The sequence below is a fragment of the Mercenaria mercenaria genome, unplaced genomic scaffold, assembly GCF_021730395.1.
Source record: "Mercenaria mercenaria strain notata unplaced genomic scaffold, MADL_Memer_1 contig_1778, whole genome shotgun sequence".
In the NCBI taxonomy this organism is placed as follows: domain Eukaryota; kingdom Metazoa; phylum Mollusca; class Bivalvia; order Venerida; family Veneridae; genus Mercenaria; species Mercenaria mercenaria.
In genome coordinates, this window is record NW_026459781.1 from 12,767 (window position 1) to 35,422 (window position 22,656).

The following is a 22,656-nucleotide window of genomic DNA, read 5'->3' on the forward strand; positions in this document are numbered from 1 at the left end:
TGTTTGCTTTAATAGATTGTTTAAAGTACTGTACAAAAAAAAAAATATTTTAAAGTATATGATTGTATACTGAAGGACTTACGAAATACCTCTTGAATGTTAACAAAATAACTCTCTTCTTCTCTTGTTTATCTCAAGTTGAAAATTATTATATAAAGTATACACTTGGTGACAAAATGGAAGTCTAACAAATAATTTCTGCGCTACAACGATCAAACATTTGAATGATGAGAAAATGAATAGGTTGTTATTTTCAATAAGCTCATACACGCCTATCTATTTGAATGATTTTCATCAACTTACACTTTAACACAAACATTAACAATAGGTCTTAGCATTTTCTTATTAAACAGTCTCTATAAGAAGAAAGTAATGTAAACGAAATGATGATATTTGTGCAGACAGTCGCTGTGTATAGCATATTCTAGCATAATCACTGTCGTTATTGTCCTTTTATTAGTAGAATTATCGTCTGTTTTTAAGTAGATTCCATTTTGTTAAAAAAAAAGCCATTTTTATATACTCGCGTTCTGTAGGAAACATAAGAAAATGGATAGTGATCAGAAACAAAACAATTATGGAAAGCACAGAATAAGAAATAACTGTACAGAATTATTTTATAATAAATTTATTAATGTTGTATTCATTTCCTTAATTAGATCATTATAACATTTAAATTAGTTTTAAAAGGATGATTTGAGAAAATGTTTCCGTTTTTGCTATTCATTGTTCCAAATCAGACTTGGTACTTTGAACATATGTTTGCTAAATAAAAGTTCTGATTTCGTGTTTTAAACAAAATTTTAAATAATTTGCAGTTCAAATGTGTATCAACCATGTGAATCTTTGGCTTTTATTTCTTCGTCTTTAAATATATAATAAATGAGTTTATACATGCAGTTGTCTTGTGGTCTTACATATTTTCGAAGTACGCAACTTTTTAAAACGCAAATATGTCAAATTAGCGAATCTTCTGATATATATAAATGCATGAATAATTCAAAATCAATACGATATAAATATTTGTTCAATATTCTTTGCATGATACTTTCAATGCAAATATTTCTGCAGTACAAAGTTTGAAACAAAATCAGGACTCAACGGCAGCGGTTGCTGGTGGGGTGTCATCAGCGGTGGTGCTTGTAGCCTTAGGCGTTGTCATAGGATTCATCATATATAAAAGGAAACATTTGTAAGTATTCCTTAATTTATAGTATAAATGTGCCGAAAAGAATTGAATTAAACTGGACAGTCTTGTGGAATTACAAAGGGTATGAAGGACAATGTGTTGCAAATTGTACAAAGTCAAATCGATTTCAAACGTACACCTCATCCCATGTCGTTAATAGAGTGTTTTTGCATAAAAAGTACAAACAACAATGCATATCCATTAATCTCAATGAAAATGATAGTAAAACTGTGATAACGATGTTTTCCCAAAAATGTTTTAAACAACAGCTATTGCGTCTCGCAATAGTATAACTCATGCTGGTATAGTCTGTCAAATGAATTTGTAAAACTAGGATAAGTCCCCCACATGACAACTTAACTGAAAGAAAACTCTTCAAACTATTCAAAACAGACTCAACATACAAACTTGTGTATTATTAAATGTTTGCTTGCAAAGAAACAAGTAAATATTTCGTAACTGTTACAATGGAGTCAAATAAATTTAAAGTAGCATTGTTTATCGTTGACAAATAACCAGTACTTTAATTTACAAAAGCAATATATAACAGCAAACGACATAAGTCATAGAAGGTATAGTGAATTGACAGTAAGGGTTTATTATAATATAAAATCTTTAAGAAGATATTTTGGAAACATAGAATGCAACCCAGCCAAATAATAGCAGACTCGGTTTGACTGAGTCTGATCATGAGAAATAACTCACTCCCTCTAGTTTCGGCTTCAGCGTAATTTAAAATGTATATAGATATTGAAACAAATATTGATACAAAAATATGAAACAATACTGAATCCATGTATGGGTTTCTTTTTAACTGTCGCCGCACCTAAACTTCATTACAGTTGATGTGCCTGTGTAAAGCAGTCGTAATACGTTTATGTTTTAGCTATCTTGTATTTCATATTCTTTTTAAAATCTTTGAAAAAATAGAAAAATCAGGAGGTACTGTCAGAATCGTATGCATCATTTTCAGCGCAAACTGTTTGATTTTTTGCTCACCTTTGTCGATGTCCGGCTTCTGTCTGTCTGTCTGTCTGTCGTCTGTTTGTCGTCTGTCAACATTCAGCTTGTGTATGCGATACAGGCTGTATTTTTCAACTGATCTTCATGAAATTTGGTCAGTTTGATAACCTTGATGAAATCTAGGCCGATTTGAAAATGGGATATCTGGGTTTAAAAACTAGGTCACTAGGTCAAATCAATGAAAAACCTTGTGTATGCAATAGAGGCTGTATTTTTTAATTTATCTTCATAAAATTTGGTCAGAATGATTGCCTTGATGAAATCTAGGTCAAGTTTGAATAAGGGTCATCTGGGGACAAAAAGTAGGACACTAGGTCAAATCAAATAAAAACCTTGTGTATGCGATAGAGGCTGTTTTTTTTTCAATTAATCTTCCTGAAAGTAAGTCCGAATGATTGCCTTGGTGAAATCTAGGTCAAATTCGAATATGAGTCATCTGGGGTCAAAAAGTAGGTCACTAGGTCAAATCAAAGGAAAACCTTGTGTATGTGATAGAAGCTGTATTTTTTAATTGATCTTCATGAAATTATGTCAGAATAAAACCCTTGATGAAAACTAGGTCAAATTCGAATATGAGTCATCTGGGGTCAAGAACTAGATCACTAGGTCAAATAAAAGAAAATACGCTCCAATTTTAATGATAATTGGTCAGAATATTCATTTCCAGGAAATCACTATGTCAAACATGTTTACACCGTTATGGTGTATTATGGTGTGTTTCTAAGGTGAGCGACCTAGGGCCATCTTGGCCCTCTTGTTTTGTGGTTGTGTCAACGAATGGAAACACTGTTTATAAACTTTTAAGTTGAAATAATATTCAAAATCGTAATGAGTGTGATATTGGTAAAAATATCTTTCAAACCCTCAACAAACACAAATTAAGCAGCCGTAACGTAAACTTAGCCGAAATCTTACAGAATGTTACTAAATAGTTTATCAGGTGAATAAAAATGGTGACATTAAAGATGAGTTTCGCTTTGTACTGATATGTGATGGATACAGTACTTAAAGAAAATGGTATATTTCAATATATTGTATTGCAAAACCACTTTTATGCACTCCTAGAGGGTGAGGAGCATATGGTCGCCACCTTCTTCGTCCATCCGTCCTTCACACTTCATGTCCGTGGAATAACTCAGCAAGTATCGAAGAACCAAGATGTAACTCTATACAGTGATAGAAATCATAAAATGAAAATGCATTGACTAGGAATCATAACTCTGGGTTGTCCTATTTTTGACATATCCCTTTTTGAGATATTGTCCGGATCATAACTCGAATACTTTAAAAGGTATTGACTTAGTACATTACATATTTATAGATATCAGTGAGATGGAGTGCAGTGTAAAAAAACACTATTCTCTCCTTAACACAGCCTCCGTGACTGAAAAGCCCTTTATGCTACATTAATTTCGTGGAGCATGAAGGCCTCCACGGTCGAGTGGTAATTGTCGCCGACAGCAGTCTCACTCGGGGTGTTGAATTCTTCATGTGAGGAAGCTATTCAGCTGGCTTACGGAAGGTCGGTAGTTCTACCCAGGTGCTCACACGTGATGAAATAATGCAAGGAGGGTCACCTGGGTCTTCCTCAACATAAAATTGATAAGTCGCCATATGACCTAAATTGTGTCGGTTCAATGTTAAACACAATAAACCATCGTTTAAGTCATTTTAAGTGTGTTTTAAAACGAGTTTTCATTTATATCTATTGCAAACGTTTTGCCAACAATCAGACTGTGCTCAGTCAAACTTTACAAGGCCACAATAAAAACTATACAAAAATCATGAAATTGGTAATTAATGATGCAAAGCACAAGCACAAAATGCAAGTGAAATAATTGAAAAATGAATACCAAGTTCATGATTTAAAAAACAAAATCATTATATATTCGAAATTTCACAAACGAATTATATCTTCTCCGTCATCGAGAACAACAGATGTGTTCATTAAAATACGCAGTATCTTGAGCAATCAGCGTGTTAAACATTTATGGTATGCACAGTTTATGATAAAACACTTGAAATATTATCATCTTTTATTCATACTTTGAACCACACGACTTTTTCACTATTTCAGGACCAATGTCAACACATATTTTTTCTTTATGCCTGATTGATATATTTTCTGTAAATTTGTCTTAGACCTTCTGGAAAAAATGTAAGACTTGTATGTTTAAGTAACTACTTAAAGGATACTATAGAATGTTTTATTTATGGCAATACAGTACCAGTTTTACTTGCAATTCAAATAATAAAGTCAGGCGTGCCCGTTATTTTCTATGACATCTGTAACAGATATGTTATTTGAAGTGCAAATAGAGGATTTTCTTTGATTTCTACATTTCATGAATATTTGAAGTTAACGATAAATGAGACAAATGTTGGAAAAACAATTTTATTTGTTAAGTGTTTTTGTCTGTTAGATTCTAATACTATATATTCTAACCCTTTTCATTGATTTCTGAGAGGAATGAAAAGACTTTTGAAATAAATGCAACGGAACATAGTTAAAGAAATTCGCCTGATCCAAGACATCCTAAAATACAGAAACAGCATATCAACTAGATGTATATTAATAGAATATGCAGACTTATATTTTACTGACTAAATACTGCCAATTCTTCCGTCATGTTTTTATAGTCATGCATTTTCATTGCTTTTCTTTTATAGGAACTTGAATGTCGGATGTATTTTGTCTAAAATATATGTTAAATCAGTCTGTCTTCCCATGTATTGGTGTTGAATTCACTGTACATTTTGCATTTGAATGCTGCTTTTGTATTGCAGTACAAGAAAGGATTCTGGTACACAAAACCAATTCTCACACTTAGACAGAGCTCTTAAAGAGAATTCAAATACACAGCAAAGGTCAAACACACATGCTCATGTAAACAGGTCGTACGAAGGTACTTATGTATTTCAAAATATACTAAAAAGTATTTTCTCTAGGATTTTTAAGCTATTTATGTTATTATCGATCTAGTACATTAAAGTATGTTTTGTTTATATAAAACAAAATCGTTCTAGAGTAATTTTGATATGAAGTAAGAAGTCCATACCCAGTATATTCTTCTAGCAGAAGAAGAAGAAACAAATATGTGTGCACCAGGAGGCAGTGACTACTACAGTTTCGGTGAACAGTTTATGGGAATCAGGGTTCATGAACTGTGGGACTATATTCATGAGAAAATGGAAAACAACTGTGAAAAGATGTTTGCGGAATTCAAGGTATCCTCTTAAACACTGTCAATTTTGATATTATCTAATAATGTACTTAGATATCTGCGAGTAACAGATTTTCGACTATTTATAAGACGTTATTCTCTTTATCTTTGCCTTTGTCTGTGTCTCTATGTGTTGTATTTGTGACAGTGTTCTAAGGATTTGTTTTACTATAACAGTTGCTATTTGTCAATGTTTTGTATGTAAGCATCAACGAGAAGGGCATTACAGATGTATTATAATGAATTGATCTATACATATATCTTTCTGATACTCCTAATCAGTATGTTTAGAAATACTTCCTTCGTATAAGAACAGCTTTTCTAATTTAATCTGTAAAGGTGTGATGTTATAATAAACCATTTTGCTGGTAAGCATGAATTAATTTGCAATCGCATAAACATATTAACATGCCTTTTGCATACATAATAGACGTTACCACAAGGTCTCGTGCATTCATATCAGTCAGCCGATAACATTGCAAACAAAGGAAAGAACCGGTACAGGGATATGTATGCATGTGAGTTTTAACTTTATCTAGACGATTTTATTGATGATTTGTCGTCCTTAGTCTAGAGCTATTTATCTCCGCTCCCGAATTACTTCCAATCAGATAAATATTGCGTATAATATTGCAATGGTATCATTTTTCAACGAAATTAAGCCTATGAAATAGTTATATAATGAGTTTGTATCAAATACATTCACAATACGTTTGGTTGTTTTTACAAGATAAAAACGAGAATAGAAAGAAACTAATATTAACAAATTTCAGTATGAAATTGTACTTTGATATCGAGGAAAGTTGGTTGACATTTAATATTAGAAAGTATTTGTTCCTGGAAGTAACAACAGTTAACTTTATCAAAATTGTAAACTTATTTGTATTTTCAAGGACTATACTGTCCATATCGCGGTAAAGTAATTATAGGCTGGTTATTTTCAATTTTGGGGTTGAACTGATTCCAACATAAACCTTTTGGTATGGAATAAGTAGTATGCAAGGAAATGAAACATGAAAAAGTCCTCGAAGTTATCGAAGCACATTTTTGAGATATTGCCGCAAGAATTCTGAAGTTACATCTACATCTTATACTTATTGTGGCCGTTAGTGCGGACGATTTGCTGTATTCTTCTTCTACTGCCATACTACAGCATAAATGTGTTCTTTGAGTATCAGTAAAAATGTTTTAAGATCTCTAGCACGTACTGTTAGCCTAACTTTAGTATTTTGCCATCTTTGTCATAAAGCGTTGGTGTGTCAAAATCCAGAACATATGTGTCAAAATTCAATACAGAATTTGTAATCAAATTTATTCATACTATATCTAAAACAGACTTGTCGGCATTGGAGTTAATAGGTTTAAACACCAAACATGTGTATCTCAAAGTCAGACACATGAAAAAAAGCATTCATAGGGAATTCATGAAACAAAAATGTATTTACTATGTTACTGCAGAAGGGTGGGGTACTTAATAATATAAATATTTGCTCGAACTTCATAAGCAATTACGATAATTTTCTACGCTTATTGAACTACTTTTTTATGTAATGCATGCATGCAATAAAGAAATGATACTAATATTTCGTTTAATTGATTTTATTGTTAACAAATTTGCAATAATTTGTAAAATTATAACTAAAGGAAGCTGCCCTTAAATATAACCTAATTTTCAGACTTTGGCTTGGAGTTCTTTTAAGGACTTTTTTTCTGTATTATATACTTAACTAAAGATTTCAAATCAGCAATAAATCTTGTTGGAATTAGTTTGAGGTTCGGACATTCTGTTTGTTAATATAGTCGGCCTATTACGGTCACAATCATTATTGTGTTTTAAGCACAAGTTTCAGAATCAAATGCTAACTTACCTTTCACAAACTTTACTTTTTGTGTGATATTTACGAGCTTTATTTTCAATTTGTCGTTGATGTTGTTTTTCTAATACTTCCAGACGACCATACTCGTGTTGTGTTGGAAGACGAATTTGATAAAGAAGATGGGAAACATACTGACTATATCAACGCTTGTTACATAGATGTACGTTTTGTGGCGAACATTGTTAATTTTTGTTAGAAAATGATATTAGAATTGTAACAAAAATGATTACCGTAATAATGGCGCGGATCTTTGCCACTTACGGTCGCGATGCCTTTCTTTCTTTATTTGTTTGTTAGTTATGTACTGGTTTACTTTGCATTTGTATTTGTCTACATGTCGAACATGTACACATCTATGCATACACTGGTGTAGATTTTTAAGTCTTAAATGTGTTGCTGTTAGATCTGTGTTCTCGTATTCACCCAATAAAGCAGTTCATTAACTGCAAATTTTATTAACCGAAGTAACGTTTATTGCAGGGCTTTGAAAAGGTGAAAAAGTTTGTCGCATCACAAGGTAATATCTTCCGAGAGTATATGACATCTTCTATTTTTCTTTGCGTCTGCAGATTCTAACATGCACACATGTATACTGTAACATGCTAATTTATTTCTATAGCTAGATGTACTAACAAAATAATGACAGTAGTATACCTGCATATTGTAGTCTTTCAAATAAAAAAATCACTAAGCCTGTTCTTAACTTTCATAATTAATACAAAATAATACATAAATTACTATAACTAAATTACTAACTTGTAATCACAAAGGTCCTACAAAGCAGATGATTGACGATTTCTGGAGAATGGTTTGGCAGCTGAAGTCTGACAAAATAGTTATGCTCACCAACCTGATTGAGATGGGGGCGGTAAAAAATGTTTTCTTAAATCTCGAATACGATATCTAATTGTAGTTATTAATATAGTGGAATGAAATATCATATTACATTTTGGCATCAGAGCGTCATTCAATTGTTAAAAATCATCAACTAGCTCATATTTCTAATAGGAACATGTGGGCTAAGAACAATATGAAATAAAAGTACAAAAACGCAACGCATCACCCTCGAAAAACCTATCTTCATATATATTATACTCTAGTCTATTATTATGTTAGGTAAACGAACTTATTTTGTTTTACAGACAAAGTGTTTGCAATACTGGCCAAAGGAAGAAGAAGAAGATGAGTGCACGTATGGCAACGTTGTTATAAAACTCCTGAAAATGGACAAATACCTCGACTATAACATCAGATATTTTGAAGTCAGAAAAGTAGGTTCTATAAGTTATGGTCAAAGGATCATACTGTATCAGAGTGTCGATAACTTAAGTTTTGAATGAACTTGGTATATAAGTAGCTTGTAATAAACAAAGGATTGAATTAAATATGGGATCATTAGGGTCAGGTTCAAGATTTGATTTACATACTTAAAACATTTCACCGTTTCGCAGTGGTCTAGAGTTACATTTTGTGCTGTGGAACGGATGGGTCGTGGTTAATATTCCATTGGGATCCTATTTTGTTTATGTGATATAAAGGTCATTTTATTGCAATTGGGTTGAGGTCAAGATCACAGTTACTAAATATAGATTGAATTGTTTGCTGGAATCGGCATCACAATTTGGTATCCATTCAATAGCTTGTCTGCAGGTCGAGACAGTGAAATGAAACATAGACTTAGATATCTTCTAGTAAGGCGAAGCTTAGAATTGAATTTGGTTTCAATGAAGTCAAGGTCAAGGTCACTGTAACTAAAAATTGAAAAACAAGTTTTCGCTTAATAAATTGCTTCGATTGATGGACTGAAATTAAACTTGGCATAAAAGTAGCTTGATATGAAATGAAACAAGGCTTGGATTGTATATGGGATCAGTTGTGTCATGTTAGAGCTCAGTATGTCTGATTTACTTTGCACACTTTCCCACTGAGATCTGATTTGTTTTTCTTTTGATAGAAATGTCATATTTAATGTTATTTGGTCAAAGTCAATACCTAACTTACTAAAACAGATTTATTTCTTTGCTGTAATCGTCATAAAAATATGCTGTCCATTCAATAACTTTGCTTTGGGTTGAGATATTGAAATGAAACTTGGTCTAAAGGTAGCTTACAGTAAGACAATTTTGAGAAGGCATTTGGAGTCAGTTGAGTATAACTGATTTACATTGCATATTTAGAAAATTCCCCCATGGCGCAATAGCCAAAGCTACATTTTGTGCTGTGTAACGGATAGGTCTTGGTTCAAATTCCATCTTTTTTATTTAGATGCCATTGGGTCAAGGTTAAGATTACATTTACTATAAATATATTCTAATTATGTTTTGTTGGAATCGCCATACAGGTGGTTTCTTGTATATAACTTTAGTTACGATTGATATGCCGTCACCAAACGTAGTGTACAGCAAACTTATTGTAAAGAGCTAGCTTTGGATTGTATTTGTAGTCACTGTAATTGAAAATAGAAAAACACTTTTCGTTCAATGGTTCTAGTTAGGAATGACATATTGCAATTGAAATTTTTATGTAGGTAGCTTAATAGGAACAAAAGGATAGGGGATTGTTTTTGGCTACTAGGATTAATGCCACTATTAAAAGTCAAGTCAACGTTACTAAAAAAGGAGAATGTTTTTAAAAGTTGGTTTTCGGGGAATTTCCACGTCTTTTGTTTGTAAATGAAAGAAAATTATAATCCTTTTAAAGAATGGCGAAGCATCCCGGAGAATCCGACAGTTCCATTTCAAGTCGTGGCCAGACAAAGATGTTCCTGACAGTACATGGTGCCTCGTCAACTTCTGGAGAGCTGTGGATACTAATGCTCCATCAAAGGCAGGGCCAATTGTTGTCCACTGCAGGTAAACATAAATTTGTCTGTCAACATGTTACACCAAACATAAAGTAATGACTAGATAAGAAAAAGGTAATACATGGTATTACAGGACGAGGAAGATCTGGTGACGAGTAAATATCACTCATCGAAAGTAATACAAATTAGGAAAAACGGAATAAACAACAAGTAATATTGGTTTTAATTTTTTAAGAACTGGCAAATTTAACTTGTATTACTTTTTATATACAAGTAACAAATGCAAAGGAAATTAGGATTCGAGCTAACAATACATATGGGCAAATAATACACACTATAAGACAATTCGCAGCTAAGAAATTAACAGTAGTAGATTGGAACGACATATTAAGACATATAAAATATATTGATTAAAACCGGAAAAAATGGGTTGGAACAATACAAAGTTATATCATGCGTTAATACAATCTTTTGTAAGCATTTTATCTCTACCTATAATTCAATTCTTTAAATAGTTGATGAACTGTACCATGTTAATCAAATTTGTTCTAGTTAATATGTACATAATGTTTTAAAACAAATTGTAAAATGAATATTGTGCCAGTTAAAGATATTACTGAAACAGTTTCTTAGTAGGAAACGGGCCATAATCCTTACCATACATGAGACGCCTACTTTACTTATCTTCTGGTGATAAACAAGACTTAGTGTACAGAAATTAAAACTATAGCTGTTATTTTCTATGTACATTAAAGGATATAATCATGACAGAAAGCATCAGAGAGTTCTCGTTCTTGTCCTGGCTATATCACTTATCTAATGATGATTAGTACGTTTACAAAGTGCCAATGCTTTATTTCTCAAAGTACAATAATGGATCGGATCTAACCAGAAGTTTAATTGAGAAATGCCAATCATTTTTAATGTAAAAGTGGCCAAACAATTTCAATCTGCTCCAAATTAATGGTGACTTAAATCACGTTGATCAAATGGTTCTCTTTTCTCTCTTTTCTCATTACAATAAAACAAATGACAGCCACTAAGGTTTGAACCGTTGTGCTTCAGAATGTTTACATTCCGAAACAGATTACTGCGCCACTGCAAGTTTTTTTTTTTTTCAAAACCTGAATACAGTATCATATTTTGCCAGGAAACATAGTTTGGTCCATTACCCAATAGTTCGTAAGCTACTGTTTAGGTATCATTGTACAGTTTTGCTGCGTGGCAACAACACAATGTGCCTTCCAGCTAAGACAGTCCTAAAAATGTGACTGGTTCATGAATTTATATTTCTAGGCGTAGTACTTCCTGGTCGCAGCTTTTGCACAGATCTATATGTTATTCATATCTACATGGAATACTAACACAAATTAATGCGGCGGCTGTAACCTACGTCATTAAACTGCATTTTATCGAAGTAACATGAAAGTTGCATTTGCTTCGCCAGTACATACGTTTATTGGTAGGATCTTAGAAAATGAGATCTACTTAATGCACACATATTCATATTCCTGAAGTATTTTTTTAATTAGCTGTATATTTTTTCAAGTGCTGGAGTTGGAAGAACAGGGACCTTTATTGCCCTAGACAACTTGGTGAGTCAGGCAATAAAAGAAGGTTGTGTGCGACCGCTACAAACTGTGCAAACTTTAAGACGACAACGAGTAAACATGGTTCAGACTAGAGTAAGTCTAGAGTTATGTACGATTTATATCAAGAGAGCTGTTACTCATAAAAATTACTAAGATGTCAGTATGAATATGGTCTTTGTTCAATATAGTCTGTTTTATGGATTTGCAAATTATATGTTCTTCTGTTCCTGTATTCACAGAAGGATATGGTCACATGATCGGAAGAGTTTCCACATTTTCTGCTTTTGTATGAAACAGCATACGTCGATATAATGTAAAATCGTATCTGCTTTGTATATTGTACATTGTTGTACGTATATCACTTTGGAGTGTCAGTTTTCGTATTAACGAATATTCCATTTATTGGATAGCATACCAGTATAGTACATACAAAGAAAACAGAAAAAAGTAAAATTAAGGACATGAAACATTACGAATTGTAATACAATAATATCAAAGGTGAAAATACATATATTTCACTAAATACATCTCTAGCGGTTATCAATCCACAGCCACTAGTGGTGGAGGGTATAGGAATGGACTCCGTACGTCCTTCCGTCTGTCCGCAACATTTTATGCCCGCTCTGTATCTCGTAAACCCCTGGAAGGATTTTAATAAAACTTTGATCAAATAATCACCTCTTCAAGACAATGGGCATAACTTAAGAGTCGGGCATGTGTGCTCAAGGGCAAGGCCAAAACGCAAGGTCAAAGCTTTAAGCATTCCATTCTGTGTCCGCTCTGTATCTCCTAAACCCATTTAAAGATTTTCATGAAACTTTGGTCAAATGATCACCACATCAAGACAATGTGCAAAACTTATAAGTCGGCCATGTTGGCTCAAGGTCAAGGTGACAACCCAAGGTCAAATGTTTGAGCCTTCCATTTCGTGTCCGCTCTGTATCTGCTAAACCCCTTGAAGGATTTTCATGATACTTGAGTCAAATGATCACCTCATCAAGGCAATATATAGAACTTCTGAGTTTGTTATATTGGCATAAAGTCAAGGGCACAACTTAAAGTCAAATGTTTGAGCCTTCCATTTTGTGTCTGCTCTGTATCTCCTAAACCCTTGGAAGGCTGTTCATGAAACTTGAGTCAAACGATCACCTCATTAAGACGATGTACTGAACGTATATGTCTGCCATGTTGACTCAAGGTCAAGGCCACAACTCAAGGTCAAATGTATGAGCATGCCATTTTGTGTCTGCTCTATATCTCCTAAGCCCCTTGAAATATTTTCAAATTCATTGATTTCCTCATACATGGACTATAAAACATACTTAACAAAGTTAGTGCTTCCGCCCAATACCATCAACCCTTTCACTTTCCATGACAGCGGCGGGGGATATAGTTGTTTTTCAGACTGCCTTGTTTTTATTTGTACAAAATGCCAAAAATAAGATAAGTATCAGATACGTTTATAAATGGTACACTTAAATATTTATGAAAGGAAGATGTCCAAATGTAAAGACAGTTTACTAAAAGATAGTTCTAGAGGAACTTGTGTTCACTCATAAATGATTCTAAAGAATGATGTATAGATCTAGAGGACAATGCAAATTAACTTTACGCCAATAAGTTCTTAATATATCTTTATAATCTTACAAAACAAGTTCATATGAGCGAATGGACACATGATTGGACACGATAAGACAAACACGGAGTACAGGCATGATACAACGGATTACGGGGTACTAATACGATTGCTTTAAGGACAAATACATACAAATATAATAATCAGATTATTTCATAAATTAAAATAAACGTATGAAACTTGACTTTGCTACATCAGTAAGATACGTAACTTATTTAACCCTCTAATATTGTTAATTTGTGTCCCGACCCTTTTGCATTTATATATGATTTGAAAAACATCAATTTATGTAATTATTAAATGTGTATTTACGTATGAAGAAAGCAATAAAATATAATTAAACAAAGCTTTATATAAGTGTGACCTTTTGCTCTTTTCGTATCAAACTGTTATAATGTTAAAGTTAAGAAGTAGGCCTTGAGAAACAAAAATCAAACAGCACCAGATCATAGAAAGAAAGAGTTGTTTGACATGAAAATTGAACTGCATGTAAAACATGTATATTACTTTACGAAACAAGTGTCAGTATACTGATTTAAATTTTGAATTCCAGAAAATGACTGCTTATAGGGGCCCCACTTCCGGACAGTCAAACGCCTTTAAAAACACACCATTTCAAAGAACTTTACACTTGTTCGTTTTGTTACACTGTTTCTCGACGAATACTTAAAATGATCGGGAAAAGTTGTCTCCCTTTAAAATGAATGCCATCTGTACTTAAAATAATCGGAAAAAGTTGTCTCCCATTGAAAATGAATGCCATTTGTACTTAAAGTATTTGAGACACACTGCATGTTTGGTGTTCAACCCTTTTACAGTTGGACGCTACGCTTTCCTCTTTGATTGTGTCTGACGGATCAGGTGGAGGACTTTATGATTAGTAGTTCTTCAATCCCACCAGGACTGAGCTATTTTGATTTCCGTCTTCTGGCCTGTTTCGTCGGGCCCTTAAGGGTGTTTCCCTGGGCCTTGTTGCTCTGTCTTCTGCAAAGGCATTGAGTACATGCGTTTTAAGTTCTTAAGGATTGCATTATTATATTATATCTACAAGGACATCTTTGTGTTTTACATTACATGTATACCTTCTGTTGCCTTTACGTATGTTAGGGTTTCATCTGGCGGGGATTACTTTTATTTACACTGTCTTGTGACTTTGGAACATGGTGGGGGTAACAGTGAGGTAAGGTGCACCATAAACCGGTTTAAACTCCCCAGTGGTGGCTTTGCCACTGACCGTTGCAAGGCGGTGCCCCACTGTGTTCTTGTATTTGTTTTGTCCTTTTGTGTTCATTTTTGTGTGTGGTGTGCGAGAGTTGTTCGTGTGTGTCTTTGGGAAGGCTGCGTTTTTTAACGTGGCTTTCCCTGTTGAATATTCTTCCTCGTTTTTTTCCGAAAAACTGTCTCCCTTTGAAAATGAATACCATTTTTAAAGAAATAAAGACAACAATTGCTGAAAACTGACCTTGTTATGCGAAATTTCACCACTCACACGCTATTGCAAATGCATCAAAACGAACATGTGTAACTGATTTTTGAAAATGGTGTGTTTTTAAAGGCGTTTAACTGTCCGGAAGTGGAGCCCCTTTAGGCAGTCCTTTTCTGGAGTTCAATGTTTATGTCAGTATACTGACACTTGTTTCGTCAAGTAATATACATGTACATGTTTTACATACTGTTCAGTTTTAATGTCAAAAAAACTCTTTCTTTCTATGATTTGGTGTTGTTTGATTTTTGTTACTCAAGGCCTACTTCGTAACCTTAACGTTTTACGGCGTCTTTGTTAAGATATTATCATCGACATGATACTTAAGTATTTGTCATCTTTTTATAGGAGCAGTACGTATACGTGCATGAAGCAGTCGCTGACGCCCTTTTGTTTGGTACACATATCGTATGGGCAAAGCAGTTCGAAGAAATGCTTGTATTTATGTTACAGAAAGAAAAGGGAGATACCAGAACAAGATTACAAGTACAGTTCGAGGTAATATATAAATTGTTATAATATAACTATTTGTTTACTTAATACATGCGGTTTCCTTGATAGATATTTAGTGTTCAACCAATTCTACAAAAGATAAAAGCTCACTTGAAAAGGATTGTTAGATGTCCGTCGTCCGTACGTCGTCTACAATGCAAATTATTCAAAGGATATTTCTTTATTACACCACCCAGCGAGTTTCAACTTAACACCGCATGTACGTTTGTTAGGTGGTTCTCTTTCTGATTCCTTCAAAATCGTTGTCATCTGTGCACAGTTCTGGTTGCAATGTCAACGACAATGTAAAACTTGAATTTAAGATCTTCTGCATAGAAACTGTTTGCATGATTTCAAAATAATTCTACAGTAGTATTCCTTGGGTAACTGTCCACCTTCTATTATTTTGGTTAGCAAACATACATGGCTGGCAAGGGGCTAGGCTATTTTTCATTATTTGACTATAGCGGAAACTTCGAAATTCTTCTTTTATGAAACCATTAATCTGGTTTTAATAAGGTTTCACAGCCATGTTTCTTCTGTGACCCTTTATCAAATTTCGTCAGGTCATTTTGCTATATTAACAAAGGCGGCCATTAGGACTGCGGCTTAGTACAACTTCCTTGTTATATGATATTTACATTATTAAAATTAACTATAGGCGTAATTTTTTTAACGACAGCTTATTGAGAAGAGTATGGCGAACGCCTCGTCTGATGTTGCGGAGAGTCCAGAATATTCCAATATTGAGACGCTGCTGTCTGAAAGTATGATGTTCATTTTACGTCAGTATTATAATAGCTTTGCGTTCAGACAAAACAATTATAAAACATGTAGTTATCACATATATTAAGCTTGGTATCAAGTAAGCAAGTGCTCTAAATGTTTTTCATCTAGTGTTCTAAACAGAGTCTCGATCCCTCATACTTTGTAGTGAACCCGTAATGACCGTCCAAGTACATTTTCTGCGAAGCATGTGGAAATAGCAGACGAGAATACGAAATCGTACGGAGACTGTAAATTGCCATAATTATGGGTCGACTACCTGAAATGAACCATAACTTGTAAACTTTAAGATCAGATTTTTGACTTGTATATCAAGCATAGACATTGAAGACGTTGTCCGAAATGATTTGGTCTGACATAGACCAAAAATGAAAGAATTTCATTTCGGCAGAAAACAACTTTCATGTTATAAATGAATATTGCCGTTGTGTTTTTCAACATTGAATTTGCAGACCCTAGCATTTTATTTTTTTGTTCAACTCGTTGAATAGATTCGTGTAATATCCGCTGTTTATGTCATTTTCTATCGTACCTGTTTCTCCCAACCAAACCTTTGGTGGAGAAGTATCTTGGGTACGTATAGGAAATTACATAATAGCAATATATGTACAGGTGATGCATACAGACCAAAACTTATGAACAGAGGATCCAAATTTGTGCAACAGTTGAGTGCCATATACATCCCCGTAAGTTATAACGAAATCGTTTCATGAATTCCAAATAGACTTTCATTATTTGTAATTTTCTGTGATATAAAGAGATATTACTTTGTTCTTTGTTTTACTCAGTTTAATTCGCATAGAACATGAATTATTTAAATCAAATACAACACTGCTAGACTGAGCGTAGTTCTTGCCAATTGGTTTTACGGTAATCGGGATGTTTTATTATCTTACCGGTAAAATGGTAATGTAATGCTTATATTTAACTATTCAAGAATTACAAGGAAAAGAGTACATTCTTGGTGTCGATGTCCCCGGATAAAGGTACAATGGAAGAGTTCTGGTCACTAGTTGACGACAGCAACATCAAAACAATCATAATGCTGACAGAGCCATCAACTACATGTTACCGGGTAACTTGTGCTTATGTTTCCTAAGGCTTTTGCGTATGTAACTGGTAACACATTTGTCGAATGAAAAACTTTGAGTTAGTGTTTGGATTCTGTAGATATTAACTCAAAAAAAAAATTGTTTGACATGAGCATATAAACATGTACTCACAACGATTAACATACCACTGTACGAGAATTGTTTAAAGCAGTCATCAGAAATATAGAACACATGTGAGATCTAAATTGAAAACTAAACTGAGCTAAATTGTACTTGTGTTTCAATTTTTATTACAGTCTAGTTGTGAGCTAGGATCGAGTGCAAACAGCGAAAATAGATTCAGCGTCAACAAAATTGAGGAAAAGATCAGGAAAGGCTACACAGAAAGGACTTTTACTTTCAAAGAAAGTGCTAGAGAGGTAAAGCTGAGTTTCAAAGTTTAAATAATCAGTTTAAAATACAATTAAACATACACAACAACAAACATATATATACAGCACATTATGGCTATAAACCAACTAGTGTTTACCTAAATGTTGTATGGGAACATGTATCGTTTTAGATAACGTCCATATCCACATGCTTATTGTCTGACTGAGCAGGTATAATTAGTGTTACATTAAACATATACTACTCTAATTCTGTTTTATGTATGCTTGTGTGTAGTGTGTTTTGTTGAACGGATAACTTGAACGTTATTGTTAAAATACGGTTTTATTCCTATCCTACTGATATAGTAACGAAATGATGATGGCTTTATGAGATACTTACAGCGTCTATCGATATATTGCCGGCACATGATCAGCATTATGACGTCTTTCATTTCTAGCAGATTAATCACTTTACATTTATTCTGTGTTATTTAAACAGTTATGTAGTTTTTTCGTGATTGTTAAGCACATTACAAAGTGTATATATATGCCCTCATAACCCAACAGAGGGTTTCATGTAAATATTCACCTTGGCTGGAAATAGATATTACTTACCAATCCAGCCCTGGCGGAGACGTTCGACGAATGTTTTTTTTTTTTTTTTTTTTTTTTTTTTTGAGTAATAACGCCGTTTTTCAACTGCATTTCAGTTATGTAACGGGCAGTTAACCTAACCAGTGTTCCTGGATTTCTGTACCGGTACAAACCTGTTTTCCGCAAGTAACTGCCAACTTCCTTACATGAAAATTCGAGGTAGGGGACGAATGATTTCAGACACGTCTTTTATCAAATTGTCACGAAGAACATATGCCTCGTCCAGGGCTCGAACTCACAACCCCGAGATCCGTAGATCTGCGCTCTTCCTAATAAGCTAAGAGGGCGGACTGTTCGACGAATGACCACTTTAAACAGGACATCTTCATGCTTCACTGTTTTAGATTTATATTTAATCAACATATGTTTATTATGTAATACAGTATACAGTACTAGTTTTCAATATTTTTCAGGAAGAGGAAAACCTTACAACAGTAAAGCAGTTTGAACACACAGCATGGAAGGGTGGGTACACTGTTCCTGGTGACACAAAGTCCCTCCTAGACATGATAGAATCTGTCCAAAAGTGGCAGCCACATTTGTCTGAGTCTCAACCCATACTGATTCACTGCAGGTAAATTAACTTAAGATATGTCGTCAACTGGTTAGTCTATGGCCATTTAAGGCACTTGTATGTACTATGTTGTTATTCAAACAATAGTAACACTCGATATCCTTGGTTCATATTAATTTATTTTAGACGTCGTTGAAAGTCGTTCACTACTTAAAATTCGTGTTCTTCAAAGTCGACGACATTTCGATCGTTACAGTTACATCAAGTCTTGATATAGTTTAGTAATTGAGTTTGTCATGTTTGTTACAGTGACGGTTGTTCAAGATCTGGTATAGTATGTGTGCTACTTAATGAGTTACAGAGGATGAAATATGAAGGAGGTCACATCAATATCGTGGAGTCTGTAAAGATTATGAAGAAAAGACAGAGTCACCTGATCAGCAATTATGTAAGTTGTCTTACTCCAGTTGTCTAAATATCTGAGGTGTAAGCGTTCACATCTCCTCCAGTAATCGTGTCAGTAATTTAAATTAGCTATATGAACTGAACAAACAAAGTGCATAAACAGACTTTACAATGGACGAGGACGTTATGTTATTACCTTATCATGTTATTAACTTATCAAGTTTTATTATGTCCCCTAAAGTTGTGGATTAGACATATTGACGAGGTGTTGTTCGTCTGTCTGTTAGTTCGTCCATCTGTCTGTATGTCATAAAGTTTGTCCACGCAACTCCTCAAACACCACTACAAGGATTTACACTAAACTTCATATAGTAATCTTTGCCAAGCTTATTGTTGGTGCATTCTGATTTGATGATTTTCTGTGGAGTTAAGGCCCTTGGTTCATAAAATAATATGATATTTTGGCCACTTCTCTTATATTCATAGGCAGATTTCCACAAAACCTTACAGTTGTAATCAATACTAAGTAGTTTTATGCAGATTGTTGACATTCCTCGGTTCAAAGATTAAACATTACAGGTGTTGTTAGTGCCAAGCTTAGTTAGGCTGGTCATCGGTATGTTTTGTTTCAATGATTTTCAGCAGAGTTATGTCCCATAATTTGTAAGAGTGTTTACACGACTTGCTGTATACAATTAAGCTGAATTTCAACAAACCTCGGGAGTGATAAGAGTGAAGCGTAGGTGTAAACATTATCGTCATGTGCTAATTAAATGATTTTAGGCGGAGTCGTGACCCTTGATTTGTCAAATATTTTGATCTGTGCTACTTCTCCTAAACCACTGGTTGACATTCCCCAAACTTCTAGTTGTTTATATGTTTGTGATGTTATGGTTCATAAATTTATGCATGGTACGTATTGGGAGACACTTTTTTCGTGAAATACAATCTCTTGTTACCTTAACATGCATTACCTTGATGTACATATTTTCTTCTATTCCAAAATTGTTGATACCTTAAATATACTTGATATCTTAGACATTTCTTTGTTTGACGTTAAGGGATTTCTACATAAGAGCTTTTCGTAACTGTAGTACGACCTACGGTCTTTGTGCATTTTTAATTTGCTGTTTGATTTTAATTTTAGGAACAATACAAGTACTGTTTCGATCTGATTATGGCTCACATCCAGATGTCGGAACTCTACCAAAACCTGTGAATATCTCAGTGATATGTGCTATAAAAATGACTACGTATAAACAATGTCGCATTTGTATACATACAATCATGTTTCAAACATGTAACAATTTTATGGTCATTTCAGTTTGCTTGTAGGTAGTTCTTTAGTTCGGAAGAAACAATTAAATTGTTAGATATATTAGATATATTTAATCAGAGTTTGGTATGGGTTTACTTTTTTACTTTTTATTATTTCAAATAGACAGTTTTAGTATTATCGTTGGAGATATGCGGATAAGTGAGATAAAATGAAATGTGTAAATGGATGATTTATCTAATCAAACGAGTTCTTAAAGATGACCATCATATACCTGTTTCACGAGGTCCGTCTTCCTTAGTAGTTACTTTTTTAGTATGAAGTATGATTTGAAGGTTACTGTTCAGTGGTCATGATAAATAGTATGCATAATATTAGGTTACTGCTGATGTGCATCGTTTCTTAGTATGTTTGTAACAACGTACAATAATACGTTTCGTATTTTTAAGTGAGCCAGTATCACGTGCACGATATTACTTGCAACGAATTACGTTTCTATTTCAATTGATTTTACTTGCTTCGGGAAATATTTCTTTCTTTTAGCAGATGTACCTCTTCATGATTTAAATTTTACGGATTTGTCGTAAACACTGGTGTAATATTTAACAAGCTGTGTCAAAATGATTAATTGTGAAGAAAGAAATAATTTAGGTCGAACAAATCTTTCATCTTTCAGTGACAGCTTCTAACGTAACCATTCGGGCACATTTTGATGACATTTCTTTTTACTTCAGGTATCTTTTATCATTAATTGCAATATGACATTGTTTAAGTAATCTTTTTGCCAAATTTCGAAACATATTTGAAAAATGTCCATATGGAACCATAACCTTTAAACCATGTGCACTAAAACTGAAATAGTAAAACTTTCAGTAATATGTATGTTCAAACGAGTATGTTCAGTCGAATTGAAATTCATTATCAAATCGTGCGATTCTCCTAGTTATTTATTGTAAAATAACATTACTCTTGACGGAAAAGTGCTCTTGCTTTAAGAAAGTATCAATTTATAGCAATTTTCATTATTCAAATACTACATTATTCTGAAATACTGTTGAAAAACGGCGCTAAACCCAAAACAAACAAACAAACAAACAAACATTATTCAAATAGTATATGTAAATCAAATTAATGACCCCTCTTGTTCTGACACTTGCAAAACTAACGTAGACACATCGTTTGAGAGCAGACGAATGCTTATATCTGAAATGCGTGGAAGATAGTTGTTTCTTATGCATTTTTATGTCTAACATCTAATTACCTAAAGACACATTTGCTACTGTTACTTCTTTGATAACTGGAGTTTTTTATTTATGTAATTTTGTATTCTTCTAGTACCAGATGTTAGTTGTCAATGATTTACATTTTGATTAATTGCTGATGTAACAAATTATGTTTGTTTTTTAATAAAACACGATGGCGGTGACGACACGTCAAGTGTATAATATTTTATTTGACTTACTAATAAAAGTATTAAAATCAAAATAATATATTCAGAAACGGTTTTAATTTACTTAATTGGTTATATCTTACGAAATAATTCACTCGAACCATGCCCTCGTGAAATAAATTACCCTGAACGAACATTAAAATCACTTAAAGCACGTGTCTCTTATATTTTATTTCTTAAATATTCTGTGCATACCTTTTTCTCTAACTTTCTAAAAGATTAGACACCTGCTATTCAAACATATTATTCAGTCTCTTGTTTATACGGGACCTTAATCAGAAATGGACTTGTATGAGGAAAACCTTCAATTTACTTGTTTTCATACACATGTTATATTACGTTATATTACTACTCTATGTTAAGTGACTTTTTTTTTAGATATTTTGTTATTACTGCTGTTAAACATATTTTCCTCTCTTCTTGTGTAATAAATCTTTCCCTATATGCGGAGTTACTTTATATAATTCCAAAAGCATTTGAGGGCATACATAATAATAATTGTTTTAGATTTGTTGTAAATCAAAGAAAACACAGTCATGATAAGAAGTTTCCTTTATGTATACCAGGGTAAGTAAATAAACGAAACCAGTTGGCAAATATTAAGTGATCCATGTAATGATATTTATTTTTTCTTTACAATTTACTTGCTCCAGTACAGACTTTTAGATTTATATATATATATACAAAATACGATGGCTCAGACATGTCACTCTGTGTTAATATAACCATGAGACAGACCTTGCACTGGAAATTTTCTAAAAAGATAAAAGTTTTCTAATAAAAGAGTTGCTGAATTTGAAAAATGTAAACACAAGAAAAAGTATTTATT

The 22,656-nt window shown here is 33.4% G+C and overlaps 2 protein-coding genes across 2 annotated transcripts; both read left to right on the forward strand.

Moving 5' to 3' along the window:
• Positions 1–1,063: 1,063 nt before the first annotated feature.
• Positions 1,064–11,703, forward strand: LOC128551863 (receptor-type tyrosine-protein phosphatase epsilon-like). Its single transcript, XM_053532789.1, has 10 exons — positions 1,064–1,192; positions 5,000–5,118; positions 5,289–5,440; positions 5,867–5,954; positions 7,388–7,473; positions 7,794–7,830; positions 8,084–8,181; positions 8,456–8,584; positions 10,014–10,165; positions 11,649–11,703. The coding sequence occupies exons 3-10, from the start codon at positions 5,309–5,311 to the stop codon at positions 11,701–11,703; spliced, it is 777 nt and encodes a 258-aa protein (XP_053388764.1). The 5' UTR covers positions 1,064–1,192; positions 5,000–5,118; positions 5,289–5,308.
• Positions 11,674–20,732, forward strand: LOC128551864 (receptor-type tyrosine-protein phosphatase epsilon-like). Its single transcript, XM_053532790.1, has 9 exons — positions 11,674–11,801; positions 15,176–15,325; positions 16,002–16,086; positions 16,718–16,791; positions 17,043–17,180; positions 17,454–17,576; positions 18,596–18,756; positions 19,006–19,144; positions 20,249–20,732. The coding sequence occupies exons 1-9, from the start codon at positions 11,787–11,789 to the stop codon at positions 20,318–20,320; spliced, it is 957 nt and encodes a 318-aa protein (XP_053388765.1). The 5' UTR covers positions 11,674–11,786; the 3' UTR covers positions 20,321–20,732.
• The last annotated feature ends 1,924 nt before the right edge of the window (positions 20,733–22,656 follow it).

Excerpts from the sequence above, each read along its gene's own strand:
- LOC128551863 (XM_053532789.1), top strand. The coding sequence starts at position 5,309 with ATGTGTGCACCAGGAGGCAGTGACTACTACAGTTTCGGTGAACAGTTT. Across the intron at positions 5,441-5,866 it reads AGATGTTTGCGGAATTCAAG|ACGTTACCACAAGGTCTCGT; the intron begins GTATCCTCTTAA and ends CATACATAATAG. Across the intron at positions 7,474-7,793 it reads TCAACGCTTGTTACATAGAT|GGCTTTGAAAAGGTGAAAAA; the intron begins GTACGTTTTGTG and ends CGTTTATTGCAG.
- LOC128551864 (XM_053532790.1), top strand. Across the intron at positions 15,326-16,001 it reads GATTACAAGTACAGTTCGAG|CTTATTGAGAAGAGTATGGC; the intron begins GTAATATATAAA and ends TTTTAACGACAG. Across the intron at positions 19,145-20,248 it reads GTCACCTGATCAGCAATTAT|GAACAATACAAGTACTGTTT; the intron begins GTAAGTTGTCTT and ends TTTTAATTTTAG.